The 26,692-nt window shown below is 44.1% G+C and overlaps 1 protein-coding gene across 2 annotated transcripts; it reads left to right on the top strand.

The window, feature by feature from the left end:
* Positions 1–4: 4 nt before the first annotated feature.
* LOC140502788 (uncharacterized) lies at positions 5–16,684 on the top strand. Of its 2 annotated transcripts, XM_072606783.1 has the most exons (6): positions 48–88; positions 679–747; positions 1,269–1,565; positions 2,428–2,554; positions 2,851–3,014; positions 9,792–16,684. In XM_072606783.1, the coding sequence occupies exons 3-6, from the start codon at positions 1,424–1,426 to the stop codon at positions 11,936–11,938; spliced, it is 2,580 nt and encodes an 859-aa protein (XP_072462884.1). In that variant the 5' UTR covers positions 48–88; positions 679–747; positions 1,269–1,423; the 3' UTR covers positions 11,939–16,684. The 2 variants fall into 2 exon arrangements, with proteins under 2 accessions (XP_072462885.1, XP_072462884.1); XM_072606784.1 differs by lacking the exon at positions 1,269–1,565 and having other exon boundaries at positions 5–88; positions 2,919–3,014.
* The last annotated feature ends 10,008 nt before the right edge of the window (positions 16,685–26,692 follow it).

Here is a 26,692-nt window from a genome sequence, read left to right on the forward strand (position 1 = left end):
TTGGGGCCCGGTTTGGGGGCTCACCTCTGCTCCATCCGCAGTCTGCGCCGGGATTGGGATCGGGGCCGAGCCCACGTCTCGAGCGGGGGTGAGCGGCGGCCGGGGTCAGGAGGGCCCGGGCCCGGGGCCCGGGAGGCGGCGGATGGGGCGCGGGGGTCGGGGTGCCTGGTTTCGAAGCCCGGGGGCTGGTCCGGAGGGGAGGGGCTGCAGCTCGAGTGGAGCGTGCGCAGTGCCCCTCCGTGTCCTTGCGGCCCCGCCCCCTCCCGTGAACGCGCCCACTCATTGGTCTTTCTCGGAGGGGCGCGGTCTGCGAGCCAATCAGAAGCGCCGCCGCTCCCAGCTGCTCCTCCCGCCCTTAGCCGGGCACCGCCTCCCCCCAGTCGGTACTCAGTCCCCGCCACGTTCTGGGGCTCCCCGGACCCCCTGGTCGCCGCCGCTGCGCCCGGCCCCATCCCGTGGTGGGCAGCGGGGCGCACTCCCGGCCCTTTTCGGGTTCGGTCCAGGCCCCCCCTGCTCCTGCAGTTTTTGCTGAGTGGGCCCAAACATTGAGCATCGTTGGACTGGCTGCGGCAGCGGGGCGTGGGGGGGGCACCCCCTGGAGGTGGGGGTGGGGCACCCCCGGGGGCTGGGGGGCCGCGGCCGCCCGCGTCGGTCTCAGCGCCCTGCCCTTCTCCGCAGCTCCGCCTCCCGACCCCGTGCCGCCCCGAGGCCATGGCCCCCGTGCCCCTGGGCACCTCGGCCCCCCAGGTGAGTTCCGGCCCCCCAGGAGGGCGGAGGCGGGCGGACAGAGGGCAGACCTTGGGGCAGGGGGTTCCCAGCTGATCCGTAACCCGTGCTCTAGGTGGTCTAGAACCTCAGGGGGATCCCATGTCCTGCCTGCGATGGCTTGGGGGTGATTGGAGAGGGGGGCGGTTAGGACAAAGCATAGGAGCTACTTTGGGGTAGCAGGCCAAGCAGGCTATGTGGAGGGTCCCACCCTCGTGGGGGAGGGGGCACAGCTGTGCCTGAGACTGCGCCTGTGCCCTCTGCCCCTCCCCTCCCCAATCCTCCTGCCGGAGCCAAGGCCAGGGGCCAGGGCATGGAAATGTGGGAGACACCGGGGAGGACCCTTGGCTGCGGGGCTCCCCCCATCACCTGCCTTGGCTTGGTCCTCCTCATGCTGTCCTGGGTCCTGGATGGGAGATGCTGCCGTGGTGGTCTCCCTAAGGCTGGGCTGGAGCAGGATGGGGAGTCCTTTCAGCATCCCAGACAAGTCCTTCCTAATCCAGGGTCCCAGTCCCTGAAGCTGGAAGACCCGGAGGTCCCCAGAATGGTTTCTAGGCGGACATTTGTGAAGCAGCCACTCCTGTGCTAAGCGCTGCAGACGCAGAGAAAGGCCAAGAGTCAGGCCTCTGCCCCCAGGGGAGGCATCGGGCACAAAGCCATGTCAGCCAAGCTCTGGACGTGCTCTGGAGGCACTGGAATGGAGCAGGGTCAGACAAGGCTTGGAGAAGGTGGGATTTCAGCTGAGACTTCAGGGAAGTCGGGCAGTGGAGATGAGAACAGACAGATCATTCTGGGCATGGGTACGTTGGTCAGGAGCTGGAGGGGCTTGTTTGAGGGATGGCCAGGAAGCCAGATTACAGACCAGAAAGTCCTGGGGGTAAAGGGGAGCTGCTGCCGGTTATCAAGTAAGGGAGTGACATGGTCAACCCTGGGCTTTAGGATGACCACGGGCGGCTGGATGCAGGCAGATACCCCCAGCAGTTACTGCCGTGATGAGGGTCTGCGGCAGGGAGGGGGCGGTGACTGAGGAAAGGGGCATATTCCAGAGTTGTTAGAAAGGTAGATGTGACAGGGCTTGGCCACTGATTGGATGCAGGTGTTAGGCCAGGGGGGAGGTAAAGAGGTGAGGATGATGTCCTGGGAGGATGATGGGAAGTTAGGAAGATGCCTTGTTGCCTGGTAGGAGGGTGGCAGGAGGGGAGGGGAGGGCAGAGGTATCCAGGAACCAGGTTGAATAAGATAGATTCAGGTAGAGCCTGGTGGCGATGCTGTGGTTGGAGCTGGTGGCCCGTCACCTTCCTCCATTGTGCCCCACTGGGGAGAGTGCTGGAGGGATGCGGGTTTGCGGGCCAATTCCCATGTGCTCTAGTGTTTTCCTTTCCTAGATTCACTTTTCTGGTCAGCAGAATGGGGATGATGAGTGCTATACTTCCTACTGTATGTCAGGGCTGTTAGATGGTGGTGCCTTAAAAGCCAGAGAAAGACTTTCAGTTGTTTTCTTATGTGAATTAGCATCTGGTATAACTGAGGCATAAAGTGGGTCTTCAGAGACTGAACCGAGAACACCACCAAAGCTCAGGCTCTGAGCATCACTCCCCACCTGTCCTTCTGCACAGAGGGAGGGTGGTCCGTGAGTGAGCACTTCTGTCCTTGGTGTTTCAGGAGTCAGTGACATTTTGGGATGTGGCCGTGGACTTCACTGCGGAGGAGTGGGGGCATCTGGCCCCTTTTCAGAAGGAGTTGTACCAGGAGGTGATGCTGGAGAACTACCGGAACCTGGTGTACCTGGGTGAGGCCCTGCGACTCAGATTCCTCTCTGGGAATGCAGCAGGGGTCTCTGGGGTTGCCCAGTTGTGTCCCATGGAGACAGTATCAGTGCCCTCCGGGTGTGGTCTGGCTTTGTCACCAGGGTGCCCTCTGCTCTCTTGTGCTTACATGCCCATTAGGCAGGGACTGGGTCAAGGGGACACGTTTTCTTCTGGAGTCAGAATCTTCCCAGGGGCCCCTCTTCCCCATTTCCAAGCGTGTCTCAGCGGGCCTTTGTACCCTCTTTGAGACCTGACTCCAGGCCTCTCTTCCCAAAAGAGACAGGGCTAGGATTGAATTGGAGTGTGATGTTCCCTCCCCAGCCTTTTCTCATTTCCAACGAGCAGGACTCAGCGTTTCTGAGCCAGCTGTCATCTCCCAGCTGGAGCGAGGGGAAGCACCTTGGAGGCCAGAGGGAGGCAGCCCTGGAGATGGCTGTGCAGGTGAGTGTTGGTGCCCTCTTCTCCAGATGGGCAGAAGCTGCCTGTGGTGAGCCCCCTTGGGAAGGCAGCCCTGGGGACGGGCCTTCTTCCCCAGTTCAGGGACAAGCCACCTCCTGCCTGACCTGCCTTGGCCACATGTTCTCTTTTTCAATACGAATATTGACTTTGCTTCGGTAACAACAGGAATGGCTTTCTGGTGGGTGCCATGGTTCGGGGTGCCCCCAGGCCTTGCTTTTCATAAGAAATGGCAGCACTGAAGGTGGGATGTTCAGCCACGTTGGCCCTGGACCTCGTTTTACCTTTTACTGTTCAAAGCAAAGTTGTCATTGCGACTTTTGTAGGAAGAGGCTCTTGTTTCCTTTTCCCAGCGCCTATAGGCCTTGTCAGGGGGTGCCATTGGCTGGGCTGCTTTTACTCATATATATATATTGAAGTGGCTTTCCCAAAAAGGTTAGGCAGCACCCAGTGGCTCCGTCTCTGTGCCTGCCTCTCTCCAGTTCATCCAGTATTTGTGTTTGTCATTTCTAAACTTTCTCTTGCTGTCCTGGCTGACTTGTTGGCCTGTAACCTGCCTCAGGGGAGGCCATGGACTGAAGATGGGAAGGTTAGGCCTGGGTGGTTTTCTGGTGTATTTTTCTGTTTCCTAAAAAAGGCACTGGTGTAACATTAGAAGGGCCTGGATTTGAGCCCTGCTTCTGGGAGACAATAGCTGGGCACAGTTATTTTGTTGGCTTTATCTTGTTTCTGGCCTCTGTCCCCTCTCACAGAATCTCGGGCTTTCTAACCAAATGGAGATGTCCTTGGCAACTTTTTTTCTGTGCTTATCCCTCATGGATTCTGAGCTAGATTTGAACCTGGGAGGTTACCTCCTCAGTGTAGCAGTAAGTCCCAGAGAGGCAGCCACCCGGGCACCAGGCAAATAGTCAGACTTCAGAGGTCTCCTCCCTTGCTTCCATGGCTGAAGTTGGATCACTCTTCCTCCTTCTCCTTTGCTGGCTCTTATCCACGACCAGTCTAACATTCAAGGCTCCCCAGGATGTGTCTCGGCTCCTCTTCCTCTGTCTAGGGGCAAGTGAAAAATGAAATGATTGAAGGTGCAGAGGTTCAGTCTTCTGAGTATATCAATTTATTAAGCAGGGCACACCCAGGGCTCTACAGACTGGGCCCAGACCTCCTCAGCTGAGGCCTGGAACCGGAATACAGGGAAAGAAGTTTATGTCTTAAAAATGAGGCCAGTTAATTAAAAGGAAACACTGTAATATTAGGTAATCCTATTTCTAATTAGATGAAAGATTAGAGATTGTCCAAGTCAAGAGGGGGTAGTGAACAGGTGCGATTCCCTGAAATCAGAGAAGGAGGTGTCTCCCTCCCCCCAAGTGTCAGTAAACAATCAAAGGAACATGGAAACAACAACTGGTCAGTACAGTGCCAGTTTTCAGATAAGACACGGCTTGCTTGAGATTGTAAGAAAACTCCTTGCATCAGTCTTTGCATCTGACTGAACTTCTGGTCTGCATAATGTAAGACTTTGATTAATGGTTGCTTTATTTGTTGTTTTTCTTCATACTCAAAGAGGACCAAAATGACATCATGATGTCAGCATCTGAGTACAGTGTGTCCAACTGTGACTGATCAGACCCATACAAGCTCAGAAGGCTCTCCCACAGCTTGGATACAAATGGTCCAGATGAACATTTGGAGCGGTGATCGCTCTAAATTTGTGCATCTCATGTTTCCTTTGAGCTGTTTCAATTCTGCTTTGCTCATAGAGCACAGCATCTTTTCTGATGTGGACGTGCCAAGCTGAGTGGTCCTGTGCCAGTGTCTCTCACGCAGTCAATTCCAAAGTTCTTCAGAGATTGTGAGAGTGTCCTTGCATCATTTCTTTTGACCTACATGTGAATGCTTGCCCTGTATGGGTTCCCTAAAATAGTCTTTTAGGCAAATATATGTGTGGCCTTTGAACAACGTGGACAGCCCATCAGAGTTGGGCTCTCTGAAGCCTAGTTTGAATTCTTGGCAGTTTAGTTTGAGCATGGACCTCAGGGGCTGGTACCTTACCCTGCCAGGTGATCCTCAGAATCTTCCTAAGACATGGCGCTGGTAGGTTGTCTAGGTTTCACAGGCATACAACAAAGAGGTCAGCACAACAACTCTGCAGACTTTCAGTTTGGTGGTCAGTCTAATACCTCTCCTCTCCCAGACTTTCCTTCAGAGCCTCCCAAACTGAGCCGGATGTGGCAGTGCATGTGTCAACCTCATCAGGAGCAGATAAAGGTGGTTCAGCTTGCCAACTCTGCAGGGCTAGATTCAGACAGTCCAGAAATGTTTTCTCCTAAGTCCCACAATCAAATCGACTTTTCTTACAAGACAAAGTTGGAACTAGACCCGTGATTGAATAGAAAGGGAACTGAGCTAGCACCGTAACTGAGGCACAAGGTGAAGCCCTAGTGGTTCACTCAGTGCCCACAGTTAACCACTTGCTGTCCTAATCCTCTTGATGCCTTCAATTTTCCCCCTTTTGATTTGTAGGGGAGTGGGCAACTTACCACTCCTATGGATCAGTTCTCCATGAGCCAAATCTATAAAGTTTTTCATAAATTCATAATCAGAATTATATAAATCAGGTTTCAGGTTGTACTAGTTACGAGGGCTCCCATTGGACCAGTTTTCAGAAGAAAGATTTCCATCAGTAACTAAGAAAACCTAAACATTAATCTAAACGCCATGAAACACGATACCGAAGCAGTACAATAATGATGACCAACATTCATTAACCTCAGGTCTCCTTGGATCTTAGTAACCCCTCCCAACATCCATCCAGTCAGCACATTTGGAGTTCCAGATGTTTGGGGAGTCGTCTTGGATGTTGTGGCGTAGGCCTCATTCTCAGGATAGCCACAAAGGGGCCTTTGCTTCTCTGGTTCCAAGTCACGTTTAGAGATTCCTAAGTTAAATCTGCCAGTAACAAGACTGAACCAGTTTAGTACAGTCTCTTAAACTTGGTTCTCCAATCCAGAAACGTCAGAGAATTTGAATTTTTATATACCACTTGCTGTTTTAATCTTAACTTTGTATCTGATCTAAGAAGCTTAAAAAAATTCATGAGTCTAAATTGCAAAATGAACTCTTCCATCTTTTTAAAATTATCAGACAGATACCTCAAAAGTGGGGAAATCATTTCACTTTACAGTGAGCAATACAATACTTTATATGTAAAATCCTTAATGCAATTTTGAGAACTTAGTACTAAACCACAATCAAAGCCTGAATTTCCAAGCTAGATACATTTGGAAGCTAGTCCTGTATGTGTGTGTACAGTGTGTGTATCTGTGTACTGTGTGTGTATCTGTGTGTACAGTGTATGCGTATGTATGTGTGTATGTGTGTACAGTGTGTATGTGCATGTCTGTGTGCATGTGCATATGTGTAGTGTGTGTGCATGTACAGTGTGCATATGTGTCTGTGCATGTGTGTGTACTGTGTATGTGTCTGTGTACAATATGTATGTATGTGTGTGCATGTTTGTACAGTCTTTGTGCATGTATCTGTGTGTATACATACATATTTCTTAGAGAAAATAGTCTAATCTTGTTGTTTTCTCAGTATTTCCTATTGCATTTAATTAGAAAACTTTTACATGACATCGTTGTCTTATTCCTCTAGTTCTCCATTTAGGAGTATACCATCCCTATATTATAATTTAACTACAAATACAGATTAAAATGATAAGATTTGTCATGCTTGCATCCCATTATAGTAACTCAAGAGATGTTTCAGTATCAATTTGTTACTTAATTGATTTAGTATCATACTTAATGCATTTCTGTGGCTCACCTAACCTGATTATAGTCATTCGATGTGAAAGGAAAAGGAGGGACATCATTGTGTGACAATGTCAACGACTCATCCCCTCAAGGGCACAGACCAGCCTGACATACCATGGTAGAGGAAAGACTCCCTTAGCTCTGTTTGATTCTGGACATGAATTGTATCTGATTGCAAATCATGTCATCACATAGCATCAGAAGCAAGTCAGAAGATTAGCCAGATGGGGAGATTGCCTGTTCAGAAAGGAAATAGTACAATAGGTAAACTGAGTCAAGATGATCCTCCCTTAGACCATGCCAGGGTCATCCCCAAAGCTTTTTCCACCTTTCACAGTTCTCAGACTGCAGCCCATGCCATTTTCTACTGTTGGCTTCATAACAATTCCAACAACCATTCCTGTAACACGAAACAATAGTAAATTAATGGTCCCAAAAGTTTTTGCCTCAAATAGCAAAATTTCACTAATCACAGCTTACAGCTTAAATATTATTTTCTCATCACAAATTCCTGATATAGGGAAGTTACATCTTTAAACCATTTTGTAAATTTTCATAAGTGATAGTCAAAATTTTTCAAATGAAAACTCACTACTATAAGAAACTCATTATGTTCTCAAACCAAATATACCCCATTAAATATTGTCCTCTTCAATTGTATTTTTAACGCATTCTTTTAACAACTCAATTCCTAATCTAATAGCTTCGAGATAAAAAAGGTGTTTGCCTAACAGCGTTTCTGATGCAATGATTCACAATATAAGAGAATTTAGAAACACTAATGACTTATACATTATGTATTTAAAACATGAAACAAAGTATATACAATTTAGATGACACCAATTCAACTAAATGCCTGTTCAAATTAATCCCATATAAAAATCATTCATCTGATTATGTTTGGTATTTTATATTAATAACATCTAAACACCACTTTCGAGTTTTCAAGTGTGGAGTAATTACATTCAATTCAAGAAATAATAGTAACACAAATAAACATATGATTATTCCCATATGCCAGACATTGTGTTAAGCACTTCACAATCACAATAACATTTGATCCTCAACCCAGGGAAATGAATATCATTATTATTTTCCTCTTTACAGATTAGGAAACTGAGGCAAACAAAGACAAGGTAATTTAAGATCACATAGCTGATAAATTTCTGAGCTAGAAATGTAACTCAGGTTCCTCTGCATTTTTCCAGTATTTTTTTTCCCCAGCACCTTTATTTGGGAACCTGATCTAAGAGAGGGGTTAAGATGGTTAGGACAGGGGTCTCTGAGCTGGGGTTGGAGAGGCTCAGTTTCTGATTTAGGGTTAGGGTTGTGCTCTTTTCTCTTTTCACGGTCAAGGAAGGGTTAAGTCCAAGTACATTTAAACTGCAAACCAGAGGTTTTTTTCCTCCTTCATTCTGGGCTTGCTTTCAAACTAGCTATTTTCCTTCTTTACGGTAAAACATTAGCTCCAGTGATCTGTGTGGGGATGAGGATGGGGAATGATCTGTGTTATTTACCCTTAAAATGTTTGCAGAATTAAATTCGTCTTTTTCCTTAAAACAAATTCTACATAGTGGCACCCCAAAACTCACTAAGATATTTCCACATATGTTGTAAGTGAAGTGATTACTCTCCAAACTCTTTAATGATTAATCTCTAATCTCCTTAACTTCCAAGCCTCCAAAATCTAGTAATATGTTTTAGCAGTTCTACAAACGTTAATTATCTGACTTTATTTCTGTATTTGCAGTGTGGCTATGGATGAAATGACAGGAAAAATAAGTATCATGCAGATTTTTTTTTTTTAACCTAGTGTCCTACTGAAAGCCTAAAGTGGAAGTTCAAATGTGAAATTTCATTCATCTTTTCCAGCATTCTAAACTTTTTGTTTAGCAATTTGTTTTAGCAATTTTTCTGACTGGCTGCATTTTCTGTTTAAAAATCTTTCAAATTAACAGAATCCACAAACACTAAATAAGAAAAACAGGGGGAAAAAGATAAGACAAACGCATACTTGCTAGCCTTAATATTTCCAGTTCACAGTATTGAAAGGAGCTGAATTAGAGCCAGTTCAATCTCCTGCAGATTTATGTCAGGTGGCTTGTAATTCAGTTGTCTGCGTTTTAGTCATTTCCACAGTTATGGGGAGGGGGAGGCATTCCCTATGCTACCAAAAAAATCTATCCAAAGAGGAGCCCACAGGTATCTTACCATTACAGGAGTCCATCTGCGATCCCTGGGGGAAAACTTGTTAAACAATTTAAACCACCCAGTCCTTGGCACAAACTTACTCTAAATGTAAACCACCACAATCCCTGGGGCAAAAAGTTAAGTTGTGGTTTTTCAGTAATATTTATTTTCTCTGAAAATAAGGAAAGCAAAATCCTTGCATTTCGTTCATTATGTTGACCTGAAAGTGGCTTTTTTATTTCCACTCATTGTCTTTTATAACCATGGAAGAAGCAGGTGAGCTTTTTCACCTGCCAGTGACTCTTTCGGAAAGTCACTGTATCAGTTTGGTTTTCAGTCTTATCATTGGTAATGGGTAGTAGTTGATCTACACCCACCCATAATGTGGTATACGCTATGCTTGGGGTTAATAAAATATTTGACATCACATTTTTAGGGATGTGACGCACTGGCTTAGAAGCGCTATAAAGCAGAAGGTTTCATTTTCATTACTAATATTCTTTAAATTTTTTTTCTTGATGGAATATGCTAAACATCTAAAAAAACAGCAGAGTAATATGGAAATGTGTTCTGCATGAATGCACTTGTATAGTCTGTAGCAAATCGCTTGCTTTCACAAGGAGAAGGATAGGAGGGAGGGAGAGAATTTGAAATTCAAAATTTAAAAAAACATGTTAAAAATTGCTTTTACGTGTAATTGAGAAAAAATTTAAAAGCCAGCAGAGGATGGACTAGATATTTACAGCTTTTGTTTTTTCAGATTGGGGGACAAAGCATGAAATCAAGGAGTCGGCCCCAAAGCTGGTCTTCTCTATGGAAGAATTATCTGGAGAAAAACTCACAAGGAATGGTTCCTGTGCTTCCAAGTTGGGAGGACCCTGGCAGTGGGATTCCAGGTTAGACAAGCAGCAGAACAGTGAGGAAACATATGCTAAACAAATGAAGATCAAACCTTCCAATAAGGTGAGAAGCCATGAACATAATAAATATGGCAGAAGTTTTAGTCTAGGACCAGTTCTTTTCCCACAGCAGAGAGTATCCATAGGCAAGAATCTTGATAAATGTGTTACACATCGGAAGAGCTTCAGACTATATTCAGAACTAAAAAAATGCAATAGAATTTCCTCAAAGAAAATACTTTCTAAATTTAAAGAATGTGGCAAGTCCTTTAATTATAATTCCGACCTTATTGAAAATCATCGAATGCTTGCTGGAGAGAAGAAACCTTATATATGTAATGAATGTGGAAAGGTCTTCAGACAGAGCACACATCTTATTCTACATCAGAGAATCCATACTGGAGAGAAACCTTATGAATGTAGCGAATGTGGAAAGGCCTTCCGTCTGAGCACACGACTTATTGAACATCAAAGAATCCATACTGGAGAGAAACCTTATGAATGTAATGAATGTGGTAAGGCCTTCCCTCAGAGCTCAAAACTTACTCGACATCAGAGAATTCATACAGGAGAGAAACCTTATGAGTGTCATGAATGTGGGAAAGCCTTCTGTCAGAGAACAGGACTTACTCAACATCAGAGAATTCATACAGGGGAGAAACCTTATGAATGTCATGAATGTGGAAAGGCCTTTCGCCAGAGAACAGGACTTAGTCGACATCAGACAATTCATACAGGAGATAAACCTTATGAATGTAATGAATGTGGAAAGGCCTTCCGCCAGAGAAAAGGACTTACTCAGCACCAGACAATTCATACAGGAGAGAAACCTTATAAATGTAACGAATGTGGGAAGGCCTTCCGTGATAGCTCACAGCTCATTCGACATCATAGAATACATACCGGGGAGAAACCTTATGAATGTAATGAATGTGGGAAGGCCTTTGCACGAAGCACAGAACTTACTGTACATCAGACAATTCATACCGGAGAGAAACCTTATAAATGTAACGAATGTGGAAAAGCCTTCCGACAGAGTTCGCAGCTCACTCAACATCAGACAATTCATACTGGAGAAAAGCCTTATAAATGTAATGAATGTGGGAAGGCCTTCCGCCTGAGCACAGGGCTTATGGAGCATCAGAGACTTCATACTGGAGATAAACCTTATGAATGTGGTGAATGTGGGAAAGCCTTCCGCCACAGCTCACAACTTACTAGACATCAGATGATACATACAGGAAAGAAACCTTATGAATGCAATGAATGTGGAAAGTCCTTCCCCCAGAGCTCCCAGCTTACTCAACATCAGATAATTCATGCTGGGGGAAAACCTTACAAGTGTAATGAATGTGGAAAGGTCTTCTGCCAGAGCTCACAGCTTACTCAACATCAGATAATTCATACTGGGGAGAAACCTTATGAATGTAATAAATGTGGGAAGGCCTTCCCCCAGAGCTCACAACTGACTCGTCATAAGAGAATCCATACTGGGGAGAAACCTTATGAATGTAGTGAATGTGGAAAAGCCTTCCGCTTAGGGACACAACTTGCTGTACATCAGACAATTCACACTGGAGAGAAACCTTATAAGTGTAATGAATGTGGAAAAGCCTTCCGTCTGAGCAAAGGACTTATGGAGCATCAGAGACTTCATACTGGAGATAAACCTTATGAATGTAATGAATGTGGCAAGGCCTTCCGCCATAGATCACACCTTACTCGACATCAGTTGATACATACTGGAAAGAAATCTTATGAATGTAATGAATGTGGAAAGTCCTTCCCCCAGAGCTCACAGCTTACGCAACATCAGACAATTCATACTGGAGAGAGACCTTATGAATGTGGCAAAGCTTATAGGTGGAGCACAGGACTTAGTGAGCATCAGGGTATTGATGTAGGAGAGAAGCCTTATGAGCTGGAGGAGCCCTTTCATTGTAGTTCAGCCCTTTCTCAACAGTGGAGAATCCAAACTGGAGAGAAACTTTATGAATGTAATGATTGAGGGAAAGCCTGCCTCCCGAGTAAGTACCTCACTCAGTATCAGTTCATATAGGAGAAAAGAACCTGATGAATGACAAAAGGTCTTCCATCATAGTACTGGACATCAGGTTAATTCTTACTGGAGAGAAGTTTGTGAATAGGATGAATATGAAAAAGATTTCTGCCAGAGCTAGAGTCCTTTACCGATCACTAGAGAATCAAACTAAAGGAAAACCCTGTAGATCAGAGGTTCTTCACTTTTTTTGTGTCCTGGACCACTCTAGCAGTCTACTGAAGTCTATGGACTCCTTAAAACTATGCTTTTAGATGCATAAAATAGTGGGATTACAAAGGAAATGAATTATATTGGAATATAATTACGAAAAAAATTTAAGTTCATGGACCTCAGGTTAAGAACCATTGGTATAGATGAAGCAGATACATATTAATTCCCTTTAGTGGTTGTTTCAAGCTATTTCTTCTCAATACCCTAGGCTCCTTCCTCCCTTATCCCCATAGGGTAGTGGTGACGTGAGTCTGAGAAAATATAAGCAGTGCTTGTCAATCTGAGGCCTGGGACCCCAAACCACCTCCCCTTCCCATTCCTTCTATAAATCTCTTGTCTCCTCATGTAAAGAGTGCCTGGGACTCTGCAGCGAGGATTTCTGTGTTGATCTCCTGCAGTCCTTTCTCCCAAGTGAATGGAGTTCACTACTATGCTCACCTACAATCACCAGCCAGGCCACAGGGATTTCCCAACTCCATTCTCATCCCTGAACCTAATCAAAGCTTCCCAGGTGTGACACTCCAGCAGCAGCAACTCCAGGTCACACCAAGTCAAGTTTTTGTGTAGTAACCTTTCTATCACTCCCATTTCTTTTGGGGGAATATACTTTTAAGGTGTTATCAAAAACAAAAAAAAACTTCTTAACTTTTCATAGCAGTATTATTTGTAATAAAAAATTCATGGAAGAAACTTAAGTGGTCAGCTATAGGGGCAGGATATAAATGATAATTCTATTAAATTCCATTAATTTAATGGAAAATTATAATATAATTGAGAGAAACAAGTTTGAGGAATACGACAAAAATCTGGGAAGGCCTCTGTGGAATGAAATCAAGGAAAAACAAGAAGCCAGTGCCCAGAGGAGCCATTATCATGTGACTACAGCAGCTGGAGAGAAAAAAAGGAATGAGAATGAATGGAGTGTCTTGAGAGCCACCTGAAGGGGAGGAATTAAAAGGTTTCGTACTTTGAAATTCGCTGATCTCAGTGTTTGTAGTTGTAAAGTTGGCTTCATTGTGCTACCGTTTGTACTGCTAAGTCTGTAAGTCAAAACACATGATGATGCTCCGAGGCGAGCTCGCTCCCGATAGCTCTGCTCTGTTAAGATTCCCAGCCGCTGCCACCACTCGCCTCTTACTGTCTTTCACGGAAGAAGTTCGCTCCATCTTGCTTCATTTTTCCCCCTTTCAGTTCCATCTCCTGCTGACTATGAGAGACATCATTCACATTAGTCTGTCCCTTAAACCTTGCTCTTTTCAGCTGCCTATCCAAGTGCCCTGGTCTGTGTGGTACAAAAAAAAACCAAACCTATGCCATCTAGTTAGCTCCCATTTGTTCTACTTTTCTCTTCCCTGACAAACTTAATAAAGAATGATGCTTATATCCGTTTCCAGTTCAATACTGTCCACCATCTCCTCAATGCTTTTCAGGTAGATTTCTGTCTCACCTGTAACTGATCTCTGAAAAATCACTAGTGACTTTTGAAATATAATGACCCTTGTTTCAGTTGTCATTCCTTTTTTTCTTCAAAATGTTTGACACTATTGACTAATCTTTCACAGAATACCAGGTTTTCTGAGTTGTCCAACCTTGTAAGTTGTAAAATCTTAGTCCCACCCATCCCCCAAAATGAAATCTTTTAAAATGGCATCAAACTCAAATAGAAACAAGGGCCTCTATACCCTAGATAAAGATCTCTGCAGGCTGCATGTTGACTTTAAAAGCTGCATATTAATATTATCTCTTTTACTGTATTTTCATTTATTTTGTTAAATATTTTCCAATTAAGTTTTAATCTGATTTGGAATACACTTGAAAGTTTTGTGAGCCATGTACTGGACATCCCTATACCATACACAAGAAATGGCCATAAAGCCTCTTCTTGTTACCCAGTTAGCTTAGTAATTTCCTTCCTAAACTGGGATGCCATGATCCAAACAAAGTCTTCCAGTCTGACTATAGGTAGAGTATGGTGAGGTCATTACCATCATGTCTTGAAGCTCTCCCCAGGGCAGTCTCATGTCACCTCCACTTTTTGGCTGCATGTTGCACTGCAGACTTATTGAACTTGTGGTGTGTGGAAACATCCCACTCTTTTCAGAACAAAGATTGTCTTGCCCTCTCTTACACTATTGAAGTTGATTCTTTTGTACTACAGGACTACATATATAAACACACTTGCCCTTGATAAAAATGTTAAATGGTACAGGAGTAAGCATCAATCCCTGTGGTAAAGTCCACTGGAAACTCCCTGCCATGAGGAACCATTGATTTACCAAGCCTTCTTGAGTCCAACCATCCAAGTCACCTAATTCTTCCATTCTTTGTTATCGACGAGGGTCAGATCACTTGATAACTGCACCAAGAGCATTCTGGCATGCCTGTCGCAGTTCTTGTGCTGATTGTTTCCATATTTGCTACTTTTCTGGGTGTGATATGTGACTTGGTTGGGAGATGACTTAAACTCATCAAGAATGTCATGGAGTTGTTTTTTAATCTCCTTTTGTGGCTTTCATCTTTACAACTGGATTTTTTTCTCCTCTGTATTTTCCAGTCCAAAGATGCTTCTCCTGGGTAGACTAAATAAAATATAAATTGCATAATTTCATTTTTGCACTCATTTAGCCTGAGCAGTGGATTGCCCCTTATTTGGTCAGCTTTCTATCCTTCAGTCTAGCCTAAGTGACCCTTTGTCTTGTAAGCCTTTATTGGCATATTCAGTGGATTCTGAGCTTCAAAGTTCTTTTTCTGTGTTCTAAACATTTCCTTTTAAAGATGTTTGGTATGCTCCCTGTGGAATCCACATCATTCTTTTTAAACAACTCCCCCTTTTCTTTAGTGAAATCATTCCTGTCTTCAGTCTTCCTTTCTTGCTTCTCCTTTTTGAGCTGTTTTCCCTTGCACTACTTTAGGAGGTGGGATTTTACATAGCCTTTCTCTGAACTCTGGCCTTTCAAAATCTGTTGATGATCTTGGATTACGTCTGACTTTCCTCTCTAATTGATTGTCACCTTCTTCACCTCCTGCCCCCAAGATTCCCATCATTTCTGTTTCAGTCAGCAGCTCCTCACATTGGTGATAATTTGGCCCCAAAACAATTCCTATTGCTTCCCCTACTTTCTGGTGGAAGAAATTCTTATTCAAGCAAGCCAAGAAATGATTACCTGCTCTGTTTTGGCGAGGTCCAGATGATGCCTAGGAAGTGGTCATCTTCATCACTACCCAGTGATGCCTTGCTACCAGGTTTGCAGTCCATTATCAAGCAGACTTGTTTTCTCTTTTTGTCCCGATGTTCTGTAGCATTTCTCCTGTTTCTGCTCATTCATCTGTAGCTGAAAGTTCTTCCTTGGTCTCCTGTCCGGTGCCTTCCAGGGCCATCCTCTGGCATGCCTGCTTCCTTCAGGACCTCTACTTTACCTTGCCCATTTTGGGCTACTTTTGAGGTCTTTTCTGTTGTTTGTCTCCTAAATTTTTGTTGTGTTTGTATTTGTGCAGTTACGTTGTAGCCACTTTTTGGCATTCAATTGTTAGAGACACAATTCCTTTTCAGTTCAAAGTCCTCTGGATTAGATATGCAGGGTGCCAGGCAGTGTCCCTGACCAGGAGCTCCTTCCTGAATTTTAATCCATGGTCCAGAAGCACAAATCCTTTTTGGGAATGAGTATTCACTTCCCACATTTGCCCTTCCCTTCTAAAACCACAGTGTTCCACAGTCATGAAGAAATCACCAGTTTCCCTTCAACTTTGCCTTCCATTCCTTAGTGCTCCAGGGCATCCCCAAAGTGGGCAGTCGTTGAAGATGCTGGGTTGATCAGTTTGACTGGGAACATGATGGGCCCAAGTTTGGGGCACATCCGTTGGGAGCAATGTGGTAGAATGGACGGAGTTGTGGACTCACATGCCTCTTCTGACACTTGCAGGACCCTGGGTAAGCCACCTTACCATTCTGAGCCTCGGTTTCTTCATTTTAAAAGATTCTGACACCTGCCTGACAGGCTTGCTGTGAGGCTCAACGGAGGTTATGTCAAGTGCTTTATAAATGTCCTAATGTCGTGTCCCCCTCCACTCACTTCATGAGTGGGATTTGTCTGTGTTTTTACTTCCCCATCATCCCAGACCCTGCATAAAGCTGGAGTTGCAGGTTGCCCATTGGAAGACCCCAGAGAGCCTCTTCTTTGGTCTTTAGTTGTGGAGTGAGGTGGGGAGTGGCACTCACTGAGAACTCTAGCACGGGTGTTCCCTGACCAAGAAGCAAAGATATCCATCCCCTTCCTGGTTTCTAGATTGAGGCCTCTTCAGAGTGCAGAGCTACACAGCATTCTGGATCCTGGGTAGTCTAACGGAGAGGAAGCTACCTCCCAGTCAGGCACTGTGGCTTGGCCTCTGCAGCCTAGATTAGAACCTTCTGTCTTGGGGGCCAGATCTCTTTGCTGCCTCAATCACCTCTTCTCACCACTACAAATAAAAACTACTTTCACTTTCCTTGAGGTGGATTCGTTTACTTATTTAGATGAAGAATTCCATTCTGGAAACTCGATGGGGATGTTCTTATGTTTACTCAGAGGAAATTTTCAGGAAGGTTGCAAGGTGGGGTCAGAAATCCCTGCATGTACAAAGGCCTACAAACTGTATCACATCATTACGTTGTTGGTGACGCTTCAGAAGCAGGAAGTTGACACCTTCCTGAACATCTCCTGCTATGAATTTGGGGGATTTTCATTGCTGGCCTGTGGCATCTTGCCTTCCTTGGTTTTCAGCCCATAGAGAGGGGCTGTCACTATTATCTCTATATAAAGGTCCCTGCCCCCCAACAGAAACATGGAGGCCCTGGCAGAGTCATAGATGTAACAGTCTACAGAGGATGCTCAGACTTGTTTGTTCCTCTGCCTAGGTCCAATAAAAATATGATCCAAATGATATAGGTAGAAATTTCTATAGATGTCAAAAGATATGGACAGACAGCTCTTGGAAGAAGAAGCCGCCAAAATTGTTGATCACCACTCAAATAATTCTAACAATCAGAAAGGCTTTGGCTATAAGAGGCCACCTTCTACCCACTAAGTGGACAAAGTTTGTTAAAGGTGGTGGAATCATCCTGGTAGTACCAGAGAAGAAGCACACTGTTACACTGCTGATGGAGGTCCAAATTGCCATGACATTTTTGAGAAGCAATATGGCCTCATATAACATTAACTGCCAGATGATCATAGACTGGCTCTGATATGCCTTGGGGTGAGGGGTGAGAGGACCCTACTGGATCAGAACGTGCCTAGACACCATACTTATGTCCAAAAATTAGGGAATGGCAAAGCCAATTGTGACCTATGAAAGTAAGGGCGATATTATTGGGTCATGAGAAGTTTTGTCCATGAAGGGCGCAAAGAAATGTGGAAAGCCCTTGTGTGCACAAGTGCAGTGAATGCAGGAAGCAGAATCAGGACAATGAACTGATCACAGCTGTGAATGACAGTGACAGCAGCACCCTCCAGGAAAATACAAAAGGAAAAGTGGATACAGGGCAGAGAGAATGACCGCTGCTACTGGGGCCTGCTTCGGGTTGGAGCCAGTACTGTTGTTTTTAATAAGTGAAAATATGGGAAGAATAAATTTTGATTTTTCCCCTCCTGTTTTGAGGGTTTTTTTTTTTTGATGGTTACTGGATTTAGAATAAATATTCTTAGTAATACTGTATGTTTGATTTTTTAAAATCCACTATTGAGTGTGCTGAACATTATTTATCATAGGCAGCTAGGTGGGCCTACAGTCAGGAAGACATGAATTCGAATCTGGACTCAAACACTCCCTAGCTGTGTGACTCTGGCCAAGTCTCCTAATCTTTGTTAACCTGATTTTCCTCAACTGCAAAGTGGAGATAATAGCATCTCCCTCAGGCTTGTAGTGAGAATCTGATGAGATAATATCTGTAAAGGGCTTAGGCTAGTTGATGCCAATGACTTTCTCAGGGAGTTTACTAATCCAGGGGTGGGGAACTTGAGGCCACATGTGGCCTTCTAGAGCCTCAAGTGTGACCTTTTGACTGAATCCAAATTTTGCAGAACAAATCCTTTTCATGAATTTTTATATATGTATATACATATGTAACATAATTATGAATATATATTTATAAATATTAAATAAAATGATTTACTAAAAAGATGATCAAGAGAAGCTGAGCAGATAGAAGCACAATGGCCACAAAGAGGGGGGCCAAGACTCTTGGGGTGACTTGGTGCAGAAGCTGCCATTACTGAAACCTAACTGCAGATCCCAAGGCAGTAATCCCAAATCTTTCAGAAACAGAGAAAGAGAGTCAGACCTGGGCTTTAGGAAACTCCCTTTGTTGTCTGAATGGAGGATGGACTAGAGTAGGAGGAATCTTGAGGCAGGCAGAACCCTGGCAGCTCTTAGAATAGTTTGAGGCGATGAGGCCATCTTCACAGAGCCCTAGGTGGGCTGTGAACCTAACAAGCACCATTGGAGTGCCTGGGCCGTTCTCATGGTGTCACACTAGTTTTTGAAAGTACTCCTGCCGGATAATCTCAAATTTCTCTACACTTTGAGGACTCTTAAGTCCAAAAGCAGGCCCGCTGACACTTTCCACCAAACTGTACATTTTGTCTCTGACAATTGTCAACCAGTCTCTTACCATTAGTTTCCCCCCACCCCACCCCAGCCTGTCTCTCTATTGGTTCTCCCTAAGAAAGGTCAAGATCCCCTTCTGTGAAGATTTCTGACAAGCTTAGGATGTTGGGTTTTTGTACTTTTAATACTGACCATGTGGAAGCATTTTTTTTTTCTGATTTAAGCAGAGTTTTCAGTTTTGCTACTGGTAAAACTTCTTACTTAAATAAAACTCTAGTTTTTAGTGAAATCCTCCTCAGAGACTGTAATGGATACAATCCCCTCTTGTCCCTGTATCCGTAACTGCAATCAATCAGATTTGGGAATTCCCCAAACACTGTTATTTCCCCTGGTAGTTATCACTTTATATCTCCTTGACCCTTACAAACCCTGTGACCTTTCAGTGCCCGTGGTCTCTTAGCCTTGGAACGTCTCATCCCTCTCACAGCCTTCTCCTCATGGAAGGTACCACCACAAGACCCAGCCCCCTTCTCTCATTGGCAAGTTTCTCCTGGAGACTCTTTGGTGAAGGATCTCAGGCCAGCCTTCTGTCATTCCCCTCCTGACCCTGTTCCTGACTTTTGGGATTTCACACCGTGCACTGCCAGGTCTCTTCATTCCACTCCCCCCATTAGGGTGTGAGTACCATGAGGGCAGGGGCTAGCTTTCTTTTTGCTTGTAGTTGTATCACTTAGCACAGTGCCTGGAACACAGTAAGTGACGTAAATAAATCCTCCCTCCCTTCCTTATTTCCTTCCTTTCTTTCCTTCCTTCCTTCCTTTGTTCCTTCTTGCCTCCTTCCCTTCCTGCTTTCCTTCCTTCCCTCCCTCCCTCCTTCCTTCCTTCCTCCCTCCCTCCCTTCATTCCTTTCTTCCTTCCTTCTTTCCTTCCTTCCTTCCTCTCCCAGAATTGTGAAAATCATGAGTTAACGGTATGTCAAACACTTTGTAACCTTTAATACCTTGTATAAATGCTAGCTAATAATAATGATGATAATAATATAATAATGTTATAATGTATTTTTAAAATCAGGATCAAGTCCTACTATTTAGACTTCTATATATCTCAATACCCATTAATTCACAACATATTACAAACATTGGCAGCCTCCATTGTGAAGGTAGTAAAAATGTGAAAATTGTATTTGGCACACCCATAATAATACTCCGGGGCAGGTAGGTGGTGCAGTGCATAGAGCACCAGTGCAGGAGTCAGGAGGACCCGAGTTCAAATCTCACCTCAGACACTTGACACTCACTAGCTGTATGACCTTGGGCAAGTCACTTAACCCCAGTTGCCTCATCCTGGGTCATCACCAGTCATCCTGATGAATATCTGGTCACTGGATTCAGATGGCTGTGGAGAAGTGAGGCTGGTGACCTGCACAGCCCTCCCTCACTCAAAAAAAAACAAAGTCAAGTGCAAGTCATGTCATTATTTCTCTGATGGCATAGTCCTCTTCGGCAATGAAGGACGAACACACACACACACACACACACACACACACAACGGTGAAAACACACTCTAAAAATGGAGTAGGAATATTTTGATACCCCAGATGGAAGCCCCCATGTGTGAGTCTTCATGGAATCCCTGTATAGCAGGGCTTCAGAAGTGTTTCTCCTCCTTTGTAGCCAGGCTTTATGCTAAGATGGGTAGCAATCGTATGGATGAACGTCTGGGTCTATGTTACAAGAGCAACCCTTCTCGGGGGCTCTGCGCATCAAACCCTGACCCATCTCCTAATAGATTCATTCCCTCTTTAAAGGCCTTCCCTTAGGTCCCAAAGCAATCAGAAAATACATTCTGATGTTACCTCATAAAGGACCACAAGGACAGAAGCTATCTTATTAATTAGCTCCAAGCCCCCACTGAGCTCTTATTCCGCATAAGTTTTCTTGTCTCTTTCAATATCAACCCATAGATAGTCTCATAAACTTAAACATCAGTGCCCCTGATTATGTAATTTATAAGTGTGACAAATGGAAAGATATATTTAACTATTTCAACAATATATCAGCTGTAAGAAAGATCACAGTTATGTATAGGTAGATATAGAAATGTAGATATTATAACTTGTGACTTCTCAACATAGGAGCCACAGGCAAGCAGTTCAGTCCCCTCAGCATGACAGTTAATATGTCTCAAGAATTCTCAGGTTATCTTCTCCTGACTTTCTCAAAGGTGATAATTAAACTCTTACAGTTCTCTGACAGACTCCTTATGAAATGCTAGCTAAATTGTCAAGATTTTACAGTAACAATAGCCATATTCCCTGTGGTTTGAGTCAGAGTTATATAAATAACTGTGAAAAAAACCTTTAATGCAAATACGCAGAGAAAAACAGTGACCAGCAGTAGATCTGGAAGGATAATAGAGGTACTGTGGCCATGTAAACGAACAAAGAAAGAAGGGTGAGGATGATGTGTAAACAAAATCCTGACAGAGAAGCACAGGGAGTCCTCCCATTTTATGGGATGAATTTCATTTTCAAAAATTTAAGCAGCTGCATTATATCCAAATTATTTATAATATTTAAAAAACCCTACGCATCTCATAGTCTGTCATCATTCTTACCTTTCAGATGCCTATTTTTTACTCTGTAAAGTAATTAATTTGGTTTTCTTGTGTTAACTGGAAAGAAAAAAAAGTGATTCTGCAAAGAATTTAAAGATGAAGTCAAAGGACAACAGATGAATGATGGAAAAGATGTCAAAGCTTTTTTTGCATTCTCTTTTCTCCTTCATGGATACTAGAGCCCTGTTGGGCATCCAGTGCACTGATGATCAGGTGCCAGCCTCTTCAGGCTGATTGGCTAGCCTTTCTATGTACTGTCCCCATGCCCAGAATGCTCTCTCCTCATCCCTTTCCCTTGGAATCCTAAGCTCAACTCCTGTGTCATCTCCAACAGGAGGCCTGTCCCAGATATTAGTGCTCTCAACAGCTCGCCACCAATGCTGCCAAATTGCGTGATGTTTTATGTTGTTTCAATGTGTATTTGTCTCCCCTTCAACAGAATAGAAACTCTCCAGGGGCTGGTTTGTCCGTGTTTTTATCCATAGCACTGAGTACAGTGCCTTGTACATAGGAGGTACTTAATAAGTTCATACTGAATCAGATCAGCTTTGACGCTTGTGTTCCTTCTTCCCACAGAAAATGATCTTCGTCATCCCCTTTTGTAATTTAATGAAAACATTTCTGTTTTAAACAAAATCACAACTTCAGAAGTAGGGAAGGTGAGAACAGAGTGGGATGAAAGGCAGGGCTCAGGTCCTGAGTTATCAGCCCCCCTCTTACCTTGCTTCCCAGAACTGGCTCTGGCAGCTACTAAGATGTCAGGACATTACCACCATACTTCTGAGACACAATTCGTAGGTTTGGCAATTTGTTACATAACGTGTCACCAGGACAGGAAGTGGAATTAATTAGTTATTGACATCCCCAGATAAAAGTGCAGGAGGCCTAGGGGAAATGTCCTGTGGATTAAGGAGTCCTTTAACTACCATTTAGCTAATCAGTTTTAACTACTCCTTGTATTGCGGACCTTCCATCCATCACAAAACTCTAGCTAAAAGTAGAGGAACATGGTTTTAGCTGAAAGAGCCCCAGCAACCTATAGAAACTGAGTGGACATTGACTTTTCTCTTGGGAAATGTGATCAGAAGGCCCATCTTAAAAGGAGGAGGAGCCTGTTTGACGGACAGCCAGGTGAAGGAGCTGGTCATGTTAAGTTCCACTCCCAGATTTGACAGAACTACATGATATTTGCCAAGATCAGATAAGTCAAATTCACTTCAATTTTCTTTTCAGCATCAGAAAAGTCACTGAATGATATTTGAGCACTCAATCAATAAGCATTTGTTAAGTAATTGTTGTCTCAACTTTGTAATGTGTGGGTATGTGACAGAAGGCATGACTAAAAAACATCTCAAGGATTATCAGGGACCAAGGACACACCCCAAAGCCTGCTGTCTTGACTGGTTAGTGTTAGCCCAGTGTTCAAAATAGTCCCAGCCACAATCCACTTTACTTCCTATTACCCATCTTCTCACCAGCCTTCTAGTTCCAGAAACATGATCAAATTCACACTGTCATGGCTCCTGGAAAGGGAATGTCAGTCTATTCCCTTATGGCCCTAAACATTATCGCTGTCATTTTCTTAACCCAAGTGTGCCTTTGGGGCCACCATTTCCCTGCATATGTTGATTAATATTAGACACATCACCTTTTTGAAGGAAGGAACTAGCTTTACTTTTGTCTTTGGATACTCAGTGCTTGGCACACAGTGAGTACTTAAGTACCTTTTTCACACACACACACACACACACACACACACACACGCACATGCACATTTTATTTCATTTACATCCCCATACACCACTCCACTACTGACATGCTATTTTTTTCTCTTCAGATTCTGAAGGTCATCTGAGGCATGGTCTAACCTTACCTCATAAATAACACAATGCAAAATTTTGCATTAAATAATTGATTGGTTTAAGCACTCAGCCCAGTAAAACCAACAAATGCAGTGTTTGGCATGGCACTTAATAAACGTTCTTATTTCATGGGTTCTCTCTTATCTCAGTCTCAGACTTTAACACCCATCACTGTCATGAGATGCATATCAGAACATAAAATAATACACATTTTCATGATGTAACACCGACGTAGTAATCACAGAGTATAAGCGGCCTGCAAAGGTGAAACTGGATTAGAGTTCTCCCACCATTGAACACCACTTGCTATATATGGTTTTTCTTCTTCTCTGGTCTGCCCATCTGACCACTCATGTTGTCTCTTAGGGTCTCTCTGCCTCTTTACTCATGGCTCCTAAACATGTGGGGTACATTTTTCTCAACCCTTGACCACCATAACTACCAGCTGCCTTAGAAATGTCAGTTAACTGCTTTTCTCGACAAAGTCCAATTTAATTGGATTCAGTTCTCATTAGGAATGACATTTAACTCGGTTCTCTCCAAGTGCTTCCACAGTGAGTTGTCAGGAAGGCAGTTCTGTCTGGCTCAAGTGCTTCACCCATATTCCTTCTGCCATGGGGGCTAAAACATCAATACCGAGATTATATTCCCCCCTCTCTCAGGCGTACTATAACAAAATACAAAGTCTTTGTGGGAGAGGAGATTGAAGATGGAGTTACGGCATAATTATACGGGTCATTCATTACATTCAGTTTAACAAGCAAGTACCTGTTAGGTATGAGGCACAGACTCTGTCTTTGAGGACCTTTTGTTCTCCTGGGGGATGGGGAGAAGAATGGATGGAGGGGCTTCATCACTTACAGGTTCCCTGGTCAACTTGGTGAGACTCCAGGGAGGCTAAAGAATGAGAATCAAAGAATGGTAGAGCCCCCCCCTCCCCACCCCCACCCCACCCCCCTGCCCCAGACAAGAAAAAGGAATGCCCACTCCAATGTATGTAAGAGGGAGGCAGTGTAGTAGACAGAGAGCTGGACCTGGAGCTGGGACAGACACTGGCCTCAGACACTTTCTAAGTGCATGATCATGGGCAAGCCACTTTCCCTTTGTCTGCCTCAGTGTTCTCATCTGTAAAATGGGGATAATAATAGCACCTACTTCTTCTGGTTGTTGTGAGAATCAAATGAGATGACTGTAGTGTCTAGCAGAGTGTCTGACACATACTAGGCACCATGGAAAATTATTACTACCACTGTCATTATTATTATTTTATTTACTATGATTATTAGTATTTATCAGTAGTATTTACTACAAGAGTTCTGCCCAGTGCCTGGCCCTTGGTAAGTTCTTACCAAATGCTCCCTGACTAAAGTGGCCATAAAGCATCTATTTGAAGACTTCCATTGAGGATGAAATCCCCGCAGGAGGGATCTTTTGGATGGTTTTTGTTGTTTAGCCAATCAGTCCTGTATGACTCTTGGCAGAGATACTGGAGCAGTTTGACATTTTCTTTTTCAGTTCATTGTACAGATGAGGAAACTGAGGCAAGCAGGGTGAAGTGACTTGCCCAGGGTCACACAGTTAGTGTCTAAGGCCAAATTTGAACTCATATTTTCCTGACTCCAGGCCTGGTGCTCTACCCACTTCACCACCTACTGATTATGTTTCCTTATTGTTGATTCAGTCATGTCCAGCTCATCATGACCCCATGGACCATAACACATCACATCCTTATAGCCTTCACTGGCTCCCAAAGTCTGTCCAAGATCATGTTTGTTGCTTCCATGACACCATCTACCCATCTCATCCTCTGCCCTCCCCTTCTTCTTTTGCCTACAATCTTTCCCAACATCAGGATCTTTTCCGGTGAATTCTGTTGTCTCTTCCTATGGCCAAAGTATTTAAGCTTCAATTTCAGTATTTGACCTCCCAGTGAAGAGCATGAATTTCTTTAAGAGTTGATTAATTTGACCTCCTTGCTGTCTCAAAAGTCTTCTCCAGCACTGCAATTCAAAAGTGTGGATTCTGGGGTGCTCAGCTTTCCTTAGAATCCAGTTCTCACAGTTATATATTTCTACTGGAAAAACCATAGTTTTTGACTATATGGCTCTTCATTGGCTAGGTGATGTTTCTGCCTTTCTGTCAGCAGTCCAGATTTGCCATAGCTTTCCTTCCAAGCAGCAAGTATCATTTAATTCCCTGGCTACAGTCACTGTCTGCAGCATCCAATTGGACACTGTTCCCATGTGTCCTTGTTGCTGTTGCTTTGTCATTTTGAATGGTGTCCAACTTCATGACTCATTTGGGGGTTTTCTTGGCAAAGATACTGGAGTAATTTCTTCTCGAGTTTATTTTACAGATGAGGAAACTGAAGCAAACACGGTGAAGTAACTTACCCAGAGTCACATAGCCAATAAGAGTCTGAGGCCAAATTTGAACTCAGGTCTTCCTGACTCCAGGTCTGGAACTCTATCTACTGTGCCATGTAGCTGTCATGTTTCCTTGTAGTAAGCCTTAATTTGCCTTTTTTAAACTCTTTCCCTCTCCCTCCCCACAATGCTCCTGGTTCTGCCCTCTGGGACCAACAGAATATTTCTAATCTCTCTTCTATATAACTATCTTTCAAATACCCATCATGTCCTGGGGCCCCTACCCCCTAAAACATCTCCATACAAAGTGAGCCAGGAAGAACAGGTCAACCTTAGACACATCATAGCTTCCAATGTGACCCTGGGCAAGTCACTTAACCTCTCTCTGCCTCAGTTTCCTTAACTGTCAAATGGGGATCAGAATAGCACTCACCTCCTTGGGCTGTTCCAAAGATCAAATGTATTTGTAAAGCAATTAGCACAATGCCTCATTCCTTGGCTCCTCTTGCTCACCCCATATATCCAACTGGTTTCCTAATCTTACGCTTTCCACCTCCACATCTCTAGTTCCATAGGCACCTTCTTGGTTCAGGCCCTTGTCTGACTTGGACTACTGCTGTGGCCTCCATGGTCCCTACGCTAAGTAGCCAAGTGATTTCCTGAAGTCCAGGTCTGACCATGTGATGAGATGAAGGCCTGTGACAAGCCATCCAAGTGTGACAGGGGCTGCCTTGAGAGTTGGTGGGTTCCCTTCCCTCCCTGAAGGTCTTCAGGCAGAATCTGGGTAATCAGTTGTTGGCCATGTAGGAGCAGAAGTTCCTTATTTAAATGGGCTGAATTAGATGGAGATGACTCCGAGGTTCCTTCCAATCCCCCAGTTCTGTAAACACGAGTTCACAGAGTAAGTTTAGGTAGGGACTAACCAGGACAGAGTACATTAAGACCACTAAGTACTCCCAGAAGCTATACCTCTTGTAATGTAGTTGAAAAATCTTAGTTTGGTCGAGAGTGTAGTTTTGTTTTGCTTTGGGCTGCCCCATCCTATTGTTGACACGTATTGTACC

The sequence above is a fragment of the Notamacropus eugenii genome, chromosome 4, assembly GCF_028372415.1.
Source record: "Notamacropus eugenii isolate mMacEug1 chromosome 4, mMacEug1.pri_v2, whole genome shotgun sequence".
NCBI lineage: Eukaryota > Metazoa > Chordata > Mammalia > Diprotodontia > Macropodidae > Notamacropus > Notamacropus eugenii.